Source organism: Stegodyphus dumicola, chromosome 6, assembly GCF_044657685.1.
Source record: "Stegodyphus dumicola isolate Sdum_Otavi_A_Nest chromosome 6, ASM4465768v1".
NCBI lineage: Eukaryota > Metazoa > Arthropoda > Arachnida > Araneae > Eresidae > Stegodyphus > Stegodyphus dumicola.
The window spans coordinates 192,917,577-192,930,743 of record NC_140773.1 but is presented as its reverse complement, the minus strand read 5'-3'; the positions used below and the strand labels follow the sequence as shown (position 1 = coordinate 192,930,743).

The window sequence follows — 13,167 nt, the reverse complement described above, 5'->3', positions numbered from 1 at the left end:
TAAAGGTATAAGTTTCAGCAGTACTTTGCATTAAAATATTTTTGTCTACCTTCAAGATACAAAGTTTCAGTTCCTATTTGCATTTTTTAATTTTCCAGATTCAAAAATTCAAGTTTCAACCAGAGCCAGCATCCAATACATCTCAGTTTTTTACTGAAACTACAGTTTCAATTGAAGCATATAGCCACACAAAATGATAATCAGTTCTGACATTTTGTTCCACAGTTGAACAGTTATATTAGAGGAATTTGATACTGATGCAGCATTTCTTTTAGCAGTTCATAAAATTGGTATTAACGCTACATAATTAATGAATGCCTTACTCCCTCTCAGGAAGAGTAAAATAAGCATGAATCCTTGAGCAGTTTATGCTGAAATGCAGTCCCTTCAAATGGAACATTTATAGGCTGCAACTATGCGGTTAAAAATGCTTTAACAGATTAGAAGCCAAAATAAATATGCAATTTGGTTTAAATGAAAAGCACTATTCACAGTATTTGCTTTCCTTCTAACACACCTTGCTATCACCACTTACTTTTATTTATTTTATTAGTTCATTTAACATTAAATTTCATTTAAATTTATAAGCACTTTTTCATTTCCACAAATTTTATTCTAATTATTTATCCTTTTATTTCTTATTACTTTACTATTATTACCCTATTATATTTATTCAATGCTTCAGCTGTTTCTTCTTGTCTCTTGCTTTTTTTAATTTTTGAAATTAAGTAAAGAATAATTACCTACTCTGTAATGACTTTAATGCAATGCTGGCAAGTTTTTAGTCAATATTAGACAAAAATAATGTTACTTTTTAGGTTATTTGAATGATGCAGAGCACACAAAGGTTATTTACTACGGGAAAGGATGCATTCATGCAGGACTTTCTATGGGAAACTAGCTCATATTCATGTTACACATGGAGAAAACCATGAAAACTAACCAATCAGCAAGCTCATTTACATGGGTTCGAACTACCAGCATTCAGTGGTCTTAACTACTCAGCCATTGGTAGTCTGCTATTTTTAAAACATAATCAATGAAAAGTTCCTTTTTTTTCTTTCTTTTTTCTACCAGAAAAGGAAAAAAAAAAAAAATAAATAAAACCTTAGTTTAGAAGACCAGACATAAAAGCTATGAAATGCAAACCTTGGGATAAAAAAAGGCATGTTTCATAAGTAAAAAACGAGAGGAGTACAAAAGTGATATATAGTACTAAACTAAATATGAAAGTGATAAAGGTGCAAATCTGAAATTAACCTCATGTGTCAGAGACTGTCAGCATAACTTTGCAAGCTTTATATTACTGATTTTTTTACAGCATATATTAAACAAAGAGAATACAACTTTCAAAATATACAGCATTCTATAAATTTCAACACTTTCAAAACAATATTTTCATATTCTATTTATCTTGGGATTTCAAATGTTGTCCAAAAATTACATTATAAAGTGTTACTAAGTTTCTTTTTCTTTTATAGAAGAAATAATAAATACCTTAGAGTTCAATTTTCAATCATTTAAATTACTGCGACATATAAGATGAAATGTGTCTTATAGGCAGCCTTTTTATTATATTCACACAACAAAGAAATTTCATCTATCAGCAGTAAGAACATTTAATTTTAATGAATGTATTATTAGTTGAAAAAATAGAACATTTAACAATGTAATATTTATTTACAAAAAAAGTTTTTTTAAAAAGCCTTAATCTCATGCACTTTTTTCTTAAATTTCTTAACTGCTGGCTGTTTAGTCCTTTTTTCTAATACAACATCTTCCACATCTATAGGATCAATAATTTTGCCCGATTTCGTAACAACTTTAGGTGCTACAAGATTTTGGAAGCTGCTTTGTGGATTCCAAGTATGCCCAATTGGCTGACGAATGTAACTTTCAAACTGATGAATATTTGAAAATGGAAATGGTAAATTGCTGACCTAAATTTAAAAGAGATGCATAGAATTAAAACACAGTTATTTAAAACCATAAAACCTTAAGAGAATAAAAGAACACACACATCTGCTACAAATATCCATTAAAAAACTTAACTAATTGTAAATATGTTTTCTACAGAAAATTATTTTTTATAGCATGCAACTTCCTTAATCATGCTGCCATTGAAATCAATCCTAAAACAATGTTTCCAGAGCATTTTAAGTTTCAATTCAGATGTACAGAATTTCAATTTATCATGATCCACATTACAAATTATGACCTCAATTTATTATGATTTTTTTTTTTTTTCAGTATAAGCATAATTAAAGAAATAAGGGAAAGAAAAAAGATCTTTATTAATAAATATATTATGAAAACAATTAATAAATATTAGTTAGTTAACAATACAAATAATTAAAAAAACAAATTAACAAAACAAAAGTTCAAAACATTTTTTAACTAACTAAAACAAGACTTAACACTCTGGTAACCACTACCTTATAACACTATAACTCATTCTTAGTTTTTAAAATAAAGTACAACACCAGTAATTCTATACTTATAATGAAAATCCAAGTATAATTACACAAAAAGTACCCCATACATTACTATATACTTTAATAAAATTGATTTCTTCTTTATTAAAGAAAGAATTTCATAACTTGGTGCTCTTGTGACAAATTGTTAAAGTTAACAAACAACACTTCACACAGGAGTTGGAATTTCCTTCTCAAAATTTAAATGAAAAAGTCAATTTATTTTACTTATTCATGCATCATTCTATCTGCTATGCATGACTTATTATTCATATAAACTTCTTTTTTAATGCAAAATTCATATCGTTTCCCTTAACTTACTACAGACAAAAATGACATAAATATCACATCTCCATCTTTATCTTTTGGAATAGATAAAATACTCTGCATCTTTCAAACTTCTTCCAATCAAAAACAGGCATTCTAATTTACCTACTTTGCATACTACCATGTTTACTCACATGATAGCTGCACCCCCATTTTGAAGCAGACAAAATCATCATAAGTGTACAATATTGTGTAGTAGATTTCCCCGCATAAATAGTTGCACCTAGACTTTCATAATAGAAAAAAAGCACGACTATTGCACAAAAAAACATGGTATATTTTTTTAAATCAAAACAAGCTCTATGCTTAAGGTGCTTTAAAAAAAAAACTCATTTCTTTTGTAATTAGTAAATTTGCAATTTCTAATAAAATAATGTTCACTAACATTTCTGCTAATTCAGCACTGTGTTTTTGTCACTGACACATTTTTGTGTCATTAATAAAATTCTTATGAAGAAATTGTTACATATAAAAAAACACAAAATATTATAAAAAGGCTTTTATGTAATAATTTTACATTCATTTGAAACACACAAAATTTTGTATATTTTAATGTACGAGAATAACTAAGTAGCATATATAATCATATAATAATTTTTATGCAAACATTATGTAATTGCACACACACACTCATTACAGATGGATGAACGTATAGCACAATAAGACATTTGTCAGAACAAAACTAACAAGCACAATTTCACCTCAGCGATTCAGCCAATCAAAGCTTAATCTCATTTTTAAATGAGAAAAAGTTAAGCATAAAATTCTATGTAAGTATTAACTGGGAAAAAAAAAAAAAAAAAAAAAAAAAAAAAAAAAAAAGCCATTAAAATACATAATATTACTATACCTGATGCCCAGCTGCCTTTTTGTCTTTATCCTCATTTATTATAACATTTCCAAGAGTATTCTTTTTTGGAGGTGGTTCTGAAGCCTTTATGAAAAACCTACCACAAGGGAGATAAATGCTAAACTTTTTAATAAAATACAAATTCTATGAAGTTTATTGGAAATCTGTTAAAATAAACTCTTTTTATAACAGTCTACTCAATAATTACAAAGCTTTTGTTTCATAATAAACACATGAAAAATCTGATGTTTAACCTCTCTTTTCACCTTCTCATAGAATAAAAAATCTGATGTGGACACCATAGAACTGTCAGAACATCAAAACTTGTATGACCTATTAAATTATATACATTTTTTGCTGTATTTCATTTAAACTTAGTTCCCTAAATTTCACTAGAGATAGAAATATTTCTCATTCAATTAACTCAGTTCTCACTTCACGGCAAGGCAAAAATAAAAAAAAAAAAAAAAAATAAAATAATAAATAAAAAAAAAACATTTTTATCAGAAATTATAAAACACAGAAGACATAAAACACCCCATACAGTTAAAAACAGTTTAAAAAATTTTTACAATTAAAATTTACAATTAGAGTTTCTATGCAAAAACAAGCAATATGACCAGCAGCAGGAACACAGATTTTTTGGTGCACAAAATTGAAAATTTACTTTTAGTCCCATATGGCGAAAAGGCATTGAATTTGGTGCACAAACTGCCTTAATACACTATTCAACTAAGAGTTTTAAATGTAAACAAATAGCAACTTTGTTAGGCTTAGTATCACTTAAACAACTTTTAAATTGTTGACAATTTTACAACTATCGCATGCACACTAACTAAAGTAGAACACAAGAACAACATAATTCAATCACTTTTAAAGGGAAAAAAAAAAAAAAAAAAAAAGTAAAATTTACTAACTTATGGGAATAAAAAAAACCTCAGCTCAATGAGTGGGCAACAAAGTGGGTATGCAAATAAATTACAATAGATAAATGGATAACTTACCTCAAATGCACATTGTTTAACAACTATATTAAATTTTATAACACCATTTTTAAATAAGTAAATGGAATTCCTATGAGCATGAGCTTCTTAACACAACATTCTGACCTTAAACTCCCTAAACTAAAAACTAAAACTAAAAACATTTAAAACTGACCTAAAGAGTTTTAAGTTCAACAATCTTTTGATCAAACAAATTTTAAAATGTTGCTAACACTTACAAGCATATAAATGATAATTCTGATGCAATAAAAAATTCTACTCTGCTTTCTTAATTATGCAGTTATAAATAATTTTTCTGTTCTGTTTGCTGTACTGCCATCTTGGAAGAAAATTCGACATTGGCGTCCTTTCTGGTCTTAAATCCAGCCAAACTGTTGACAATTTAATATATAATGGATCCTCTCCTGCTTTAATTTGGTAACCCGAGGCATCTCATGTTTAATTCTCTATTGGCGCCATTTTGAACTTCCTTTCGTTGGGGTAAAATGTAAGTAGAGACTAAAATTACTTTTGACCTTTTTTGTAAAAGTTTTAAACTATATTTATGACGAATTAATTTCTTTTTTCCTTTGCATTTGCTTTTTATTTCAGTTTTCTCTATTATTATTCCATTTTTTTATTTTTGGTTTTAAGTATTGTTCTGTATGACGGCTTTATTTTTGAATTTTATTATTTATAATAGTCTGTCCATGATTCAGGGAATTATCTCATGGTCCAAAAGAAAAGATGAAATTTGAATATATTAAAATGAGATATTAAAGGAAATTTTTTAGGGATTTGTGACATGATGAAAAGTACTTTTCATGAATTGATGGTTATATGGTAGATTCCAATTCCCCTTGAGAAGTTGGGATCTTTCCATGAAATCAGCAATAATTCTTCTGTTCTGCATTTTAATTGAGACTGCTGTATTTTTATTAATTCTAATTAATTATTATTTCCACAATAATGCACATTAACTTTCTAAAAAGTAATTCTTTTTCATTCCCAAATCTTACCACAATAGTACACTTTTGCATTCCAAATTTCACTTTGAATTTCCTAGGATGCAATTTCCTTTAGTTTCTCTACAACTTTATTGGTACGGCCGAATACAACCAAAAAAGATAGGTGCACAACTACATGTTATAGCAGTTCTATATACAAAATTTCAACGTTCTGAGGCTACTCATTTTTCAATTATATGAGATAAACATCACATAAAGAAATATCTTCTGAATCCATTTTGGAAAAGAGTCCTTTATTCTGTCTGTACATACAGAAGTCAAACAAAAACATCCTTCAAATGGATTCAAGAGCTGTTAAAATGGATATTTTTGTTGAAACATGATACCTGAAATTTTTCACAATTACAATACTTCCTTTGCTTCGTACAAGGAAGTAAAAGGGATTTAAAAAAAGCAGCATTGGAAAATTTATTTTTTACATAAGATTGATAATTTAAATAATATTAATAATAATAATAAAAGAGAGAGAAAGAAAAAAGAATACATATCTGGGATATATAAAAGTTTATTTTATCTATAATTCTTAGCTAGCTACTAAATTAGATATCTCTATGTAAAATAAGTGAAGAGATACCATCTGATGTAAATCCAAACAATCTTCAGTCAAGCTCATTTCATAAACAGAATGAAAATGCTGCTTAGAATTAAATGCTTCCTTATGCTACAAAACATTAAAAATAGATGAATATATAATGTGGTGAGATATACTTTTCAAAATAGAATTAGTAAGCACGAATTCATTTCATTGATTTGGTCATGTAGAATTCAAGCAGCTGTTTAAATATTTAAATTATTTAATAAAATGGAAATTAATCGAAAGATCCCGCTCCTTTCTTCTCTGCAATGTAAAATTCATATTCTGTAAGTAATTTTTGACAGGGGGTCAGCAGAAGGCAATACGAAGATATAATTCTTTTTCAGAAGATAGACATATTCATTTAAATTGGCAATAAAAGTACTAAGTCAATTTGGCAAAAGTTATTTTTAATTACCATTTTATAATATTCTAATCATTTATTCACTCAGATTATTATTATTTCATACCCCAATAATGACAAACATGTATTAATGACTCTGAAAATACAAAAGCACATCTTGGAAAAACTATTTTTTATTTCTGGATATCTAGCCCATATAATATTACTAAAAAGTACAAATATTAAAGTTTAGAAAAAGACAAAACAATGACCAAAATGACAAGAATATTCTATAAAACAGAATACTAAAATTCAACATCAAAAATCATTTTCATGAATGAATTACATGCTTGGTGACTACATGACTATTCCAAGAAATCAGAGAAAATTATGACTATCATCAGGAAGTACTTATATGACCAGAATCACTAATAAATATCATAAACTTCTCCCCAGAGTTTTTATAAAACTATAACACTTGAAGAATATCATTCCTAGCTATGCTACACCAAATGCTGTTTAGAGATAATAGAGTAGTAATTAAAAATATCTTCATTATACGTCATTCTACATCAAAAGCTTTGACTAGACTATCCAATTTTACCATTATAGGTTAATAAAAATGTGATACATGAGATTCAAACCATAATTTGTACTTGAAATATTTGATGAATTAGATATAATGCACATAATTCAAATGAAAAATTTTGGTATTAACAGAAAATCACAAAAAGAGACATAGTAGACAAACACTCATTTATGCTTAACCTTTTAACTGTCATGCCCGAGATTTGTTCAAAAATGTTACGCCCGAGTATTACTTAGGGTAATTTTTTTTTGAGTGCATCGTATTGTTATACTCGAATATATATCGGGAGACATTTATTTCGGCTTCATCTCTTTGTCAAACCGGACTGTATTTCAGAAAAAGTTAATGTGCGCTCAAGTCAATAGATGACAGCACTTTATTGAAGATTTCAAAGGTTAGAGGTTATAAGTTCTTTGGTTCAGAGTGCACGGGATCTTTTTGTTGTAAAATGGCGTCCAGTCATATAGATGACTTCGATTCTTCAACCGAAGATGAAGGATGTGTGTTTAATGAGCAGTATTCATGAAACTTCCATGGTTAGCCTCAAAAATAAAAAAAAAATGAAGATATACTCAAGCCGAAGACTGTTTCTGACTACAGTGTGTGACTATGGGTGGTGTAGATTGCTATGATCAGGAAATATCCTTTCATCCAACAATCCTTAAAGGATTGTTGGATGAAAGGATATTTCCTGATCGTAGCGATCTACACCACCCAATATAATAAAAAGATATTTTTACATTTACTAGACAAAGTACTCTGGAACTCATATTTGCTCTATAAAAATGTAGTTGGGAAACGTATTACATTTTTAGAATTTCGAATCCAAGTTGTAGAAGAGCTTTTACATAAATATGATGATGAAGCTTCTGGACAAAAGAATGTTGGCAGACCATCTACAATATATAACCCTGCCCGTCTTACTGAACGACATTTTATTTTCCACATTCCTCCTACTCCTGCGAAACATGAGCCTACAAGACAGTGCAAAGTGTGTTGTTTGAAAAAGGATAAAAATGGGAAAAAGATAAGGAAGGAAACACAATTCTGGTGTAGTGATTGTGGAGTTGGTTTGTGCTTGGAAAAGTGTTTCCAGTTGTACCACACAAGACTGAATTACAGAACTACTAATAGGTATTCACTTTTATTTATTTATTTTTTCATTTATTTATTTTTTAGAAAAAAATTAATTTTTTTAATTTTTAGAAAATAATGCTCCACTAGAAGTGAACTTTACAAATGCCATGTTGAGTGGCAGCCACCTCAGGCAAATATGCGGTGGCTACAAAACTTTAAAAATTTTACCCATGTACTTCAAAATATCAATTTTTAACTACTTAAGTATATTTTATTTTGTACTAAACATTTGATTTTTCCAATAAAAAAATTTGACAATTTGTGTACCCAAATCATCAAAATAACTTGACAGTTAAAAGGTTAAGCCTTGAACTTCCAAATACCAGTTTATTAATTTCCTATTAGCATTAAAATTGGAGTTTTCCCCCTTAACTGCAAATACTTTAAGATTAATAAGCTTTCCAAAGCTTCACTAGAATTTCATTTCAGCAAATTCATCTCTTCATACAGTGGTTTGATTTAAATAAAAATGCAGTTTTTGCTTAATTTCTGCACAAATTTTAAATTTATCCTCAAAAAAGGAAAAGTGAACTTTTTTTTAGTGTTGACAGAAATAAAGACAACTTACCGCTGCCTTTTCCTTTTAGATGGCTTGATGCCTGGGCCACCCCAAGATCCCCATCCTGGTAAGAAGAGATCTATACCTTCAGGTCTATTTGCTTTCTCTGCAGCCTTTTTTTCTTCCCTGTCAGATATCATTTCAATTACCGATAAAGAAATATAGTAAGTATAAAAATGAGATAAAAATGTTGTCAGAAAAATATGAATTGAATGTGTTTTTAATAAATACAGTACAAAATCTGTAATCCAGATATCCATAATCCGGACCTCAAAGCTACAAACTTTATGCGCATGCACGTTTAATGCATAACGGACGGTATAAGCTAGGCTAAAATTATCTAAGGCATTTCAGTTAATGTTGCAGATTGCGCTGTTTCTTAATCTTCTAATTGGATCCGGTTTATTATTTTTTGCAGACTGTTAGAACAATTTTATAAAAATTAAGCTTGAACTTTCAATTATGTCAAACAGAGTTTCCAATTCTGAAGCTGCCAAAGGATCTACAAAGCAAAAGCATGTTTTGATGGCCATTAAACAAAAAGTGGAATTACTGCAAAAAATGGATAAAGGCCTATCCGCCTCAAAATTATGCGAGAAGTATGGCATTGGAAAGTCCACTATATATGACACAAGGAAAAGGAACTTTTTGAATTTTTTGTGGAAGCATCTTAAACAACTTACATTGAAAGAAATGTTTAATAAAGTAAACAAATATTAACCTTTTTTTTTGTAAATTTTGATACCGTTTAGATCATAATTATTCTTTATTTCATAAACTATGATTTCATATTTTTAATTGTATCATTTCTGCATGCCATCTTACCAGATTTAAATTGATGATCTATAATCCGGAAAAACCCCTAATCCTGAATCGCCCCAACGAGTCCGGATTACGGACTTTGTACTGTATAGGTTTAAATCTTCAGTTGGTATGGTTATTTGTTAGATACTTTTCTCCATTTTGGCAAACAGGAAAAAGTATCTGACAAATGACCATATCTGGTAAAAAAAAAAAAAAAAAAAAGAGGGAGGAAGGTAAACCATGTAAAAAAATTAAAAATTTTTCATATTTATCATTTTTATATATAATCATTAACTTTTATAATTTTGATGCAAATACAGTATATGCACATCACATGATAGATATACATACTAGAGAGACACAATATACAAAAGTATTCAAAAGCTATTTTAAGGGCATGACAAAATACTGCATATATTTTGTTATTCAGAATATTTGCTAATCTTGGAACAAATGATACTTAACCCTCTGAGCGGTATGACCGGCTTTATCTGGTCAAGAGATTTTTGTTACTTGATAAATATTAGCTTGTAACATAAGATATTTTGCTTTCTTACTTTCTTTAATAATGTAAATGTTATCTTAATGAATTTAAGTTTATGAAAATAGAGGCTAAAATAAGTAATTATATAAATTTAGCTAATAAATGCTGCATAAATACACGTCTTCGTGACAGATCCAAAAACCTGAGCCACTCAGATGATTAAGGGGGGAAAACTGTTTACAATTAGAGGATCTGGAGAGAAATTAATCACTGACTGATTATAAAGCACACAGAGAAAGGCAACATTCAGTATATCTGTTTGCATTTTTATTTATAAATTTTGACCTTCATTTAAACTGTTTCCTTCTTTCACAAGCATCTTTGTACATAAGCTAATGCAATTCTGGCAGTGATAGAATATAAAGAACTCAAAAGTAGAATTAATGAAAAACAAACAACCAAATATATTAGCATGCACAAAATGACAGAACAGTTTAAAAATGTTATCGCTGCAAAGAAGGAGAGAGAAAAAATTACAAGAGAGAGTCAAATGAAAATCTTACTTTTTTAACTGATAATTTATAGATTAATTAATTGATTTATGTTAATGATTCTTCAGAAGATATGTGTATTTGCACTAGTAATTGTTTCCCCCTCTCCAGGATATAATACTCCAATATTATTTGTTGCTGACCTGAAAGGACAGTCAGCATAATCTTCCCCGATTGAGTGCAAAATATAATCAACTCCCAATTTACTGGGATAATATAGGGAAAGATATGCATGGTTTATCCAAAGGCAGTAAAAAAGTCAAGATAAATAACTATAATATATGCAAAGAAATATGCTACAAGGCAATTTACCTGTACAGTATTTTCCGGAACTGTGGTTTAATAAAGTTTCAAATCAACTTTCTCGACAAACAAAAATTACACTACAGTAAAAACATGCCAAAAAAAGAAAAGAAAACGTTATCATGCTGACAAATTCATGTAAAAAGTCAGTCAGAACTTTCTGTTCCTTTGCTGAGCTGGCTTAAGATCAATGACCTTATCTTGCATAGTGTCATTTGGTCAGTAAGCAGACTATCTTCTTGTCCTTCCAAGTAGTCCAGAAGGCACTCAACATGATAAAGTAGCTCCATGTGTGACTTTATCATCAGCAGATTGCTCCCCACCTCCCCATTCCTCCCCTTCGCTATCACTTGTTATTTCTCTCCCCCCCCATACAACTAACAATTTGCTCATCAGTGTGGGTTTCAAATAAGGGCAAGTTGCAATCACATTTCAGCCATTCAGAAAGCCATTTCTTCACCAATATGTTCACCACCAGATACACTATTTGCAATCTGAGCAAGATAAGCTGGTAGCACTTCTGTATCTATATCAAAACCTAAAAAACTTTAATGTTTTCTCAAGTCCGATAGAATTTTCCCCTAAGATTTAACTAGCATTGAGGATTTCACTTTCTGCCATGGATCACCACTCTTGTAGGTAATCCAAAAACTTCAGTTTGCATACTATCTAACTGATTTGCATTTTGGTGAGGAAATGGAAAGAAGTTGTAACAAAGGCTGAAATTATAAACAACTGGTCATTTTACATCACAATAACTGTACATATCTTTGAAGAATAAGTATCTCTTTATGTATGTAAGTATACTTTATGCAAATATGTAATAAGTATCTCTTTATGTCTTTCCTCAAAAAGTTTCCACTTCACTCTAGAATTTTTTTATTTAAAGATTTCTGTTATTCTAAAAACTACATTATTTAGAATGTATAAAAGAAGCTGCTAATTTTATTTTATTTTAATAATATAAACACTAAAGGCAAGTCTACACATAGCGATTTTCACAGCCGACTTATCCGAGCGACAATATCTGAGATAGCCTGTCTGTCCACACGGAATGATTTTTTCATTAGTACAGGAATTCACTCAACCAATCACTGTGAAAGGAAGTATTCCCGCCCTTTACAGAGTCATTCTATATATGATTTATAAACAAAACTTACGGTGTTGACAAACAGTCAAAATAATGGACGACTATTTTACTTTAAATTGCTACTACAGCAACACCTATAATTTCGAACTTAGGTATGGCTGCAAAAGGGGGCGGGGAAGAAAACGCATTTGGACCAAAAATTGGGTCAAACGACAAGAAATTCATAGTGGCGTAATACCCTGCTTTGGGAGTAGCATATTGAAGACACGGTGGAATTAGGAAAGTATTTACATATGATGCCGTGTGATTTTGATTTTTTGCTAAATTTAGTTTGCAGCAAAATTTTAAAAAATTTATCCTTTCCCTTTGTGTACTGATTGCGCAGATTACTCCTTTTTTTTAAAAAAATTTCATTTACTGGCTCTCTTATTTATGCACTTAAATAAGAGAAATAATAAAATAACCATGTTTCAGAAAAAATAAGTACGTACTGTTCTTTAACCCTTTGAGGGGCGGTATATAAAACAATTTAAACTGTGGTAAAATTTTGCATGAACTACAACTTATGGACCCTAAGGACACAAAATTGAGACTTAAAAAAAATCTAGAGCGAAATCCCGAATTTTGAGAGCCGGTATATATTTTATACCGGCGCCCCTCTAGGACATTTTTTTCCAGGTAGCTGCCAACTGTTAATCTTTGTTTTTAAAATTAATTTTGGGTACTTTTGATGTGCGTCTGTAGTGGTGAGTGCTTGAATATAGTTATGTAAGTCTAAAGACAATTTTCTTAAAAAAAATTTGGCAGAAATTTAGAATTTCAAAAATAAAATTTATGTTTTTTTATGCACTTTGATGACGCAATCCAGCTGAACATACTTATGTAAAATATGGGTAAAATGCTTTTCAACTTGATTTAAATTCAAAATTATTTTATAAAAAAATTTAGCAAATATAACACTGCAGTGTAAATCGTATCATGCTGTAACTGAACTAGTATAATATTACAAGCAGATGTAACTCAGCCGAAAATTAAAAAAATTGAAAAATGAAGCACTACGGCCGACTCAGC

General features: G+C 29.5%; 1 protein-coding gene across 1 annotated transcript in view; it reads right to left on the bottom strand.

The window, feature by feature from the left end:
* Window positions 1-1,552: 1,552 nt before the first annotated feature.
* LOC118179510 (U3 small nucleolar RNA-associated protein 14 homolog A) overlaps window positions 1,553-13,167 on the bottom strand; it is a 121,929-nt gene continuing 110,314 nt past the window's right edge. The window contains exons 15-17 of the mRNA XM_085819293.1: window positions 8,874-8,990; window positions 3,652-3,748; window positions 1,553-1,940 (exon numbers count right to left, since the gene is read on the bottom strand). Of these exons, the coding sequence (XP_085675419.1) occupies window positions 1,698-1,940; window positions 3,652-3,748; window positions 8,874-8,990 (457 nt within the window). The 3' untranslated portion in view covers window positions 1,553-1,697. The remainder of the gene's footprint in view (window positions 1,941-3,651; window positions 3,749-8,873; window positions 8,991-13,167) is intronic.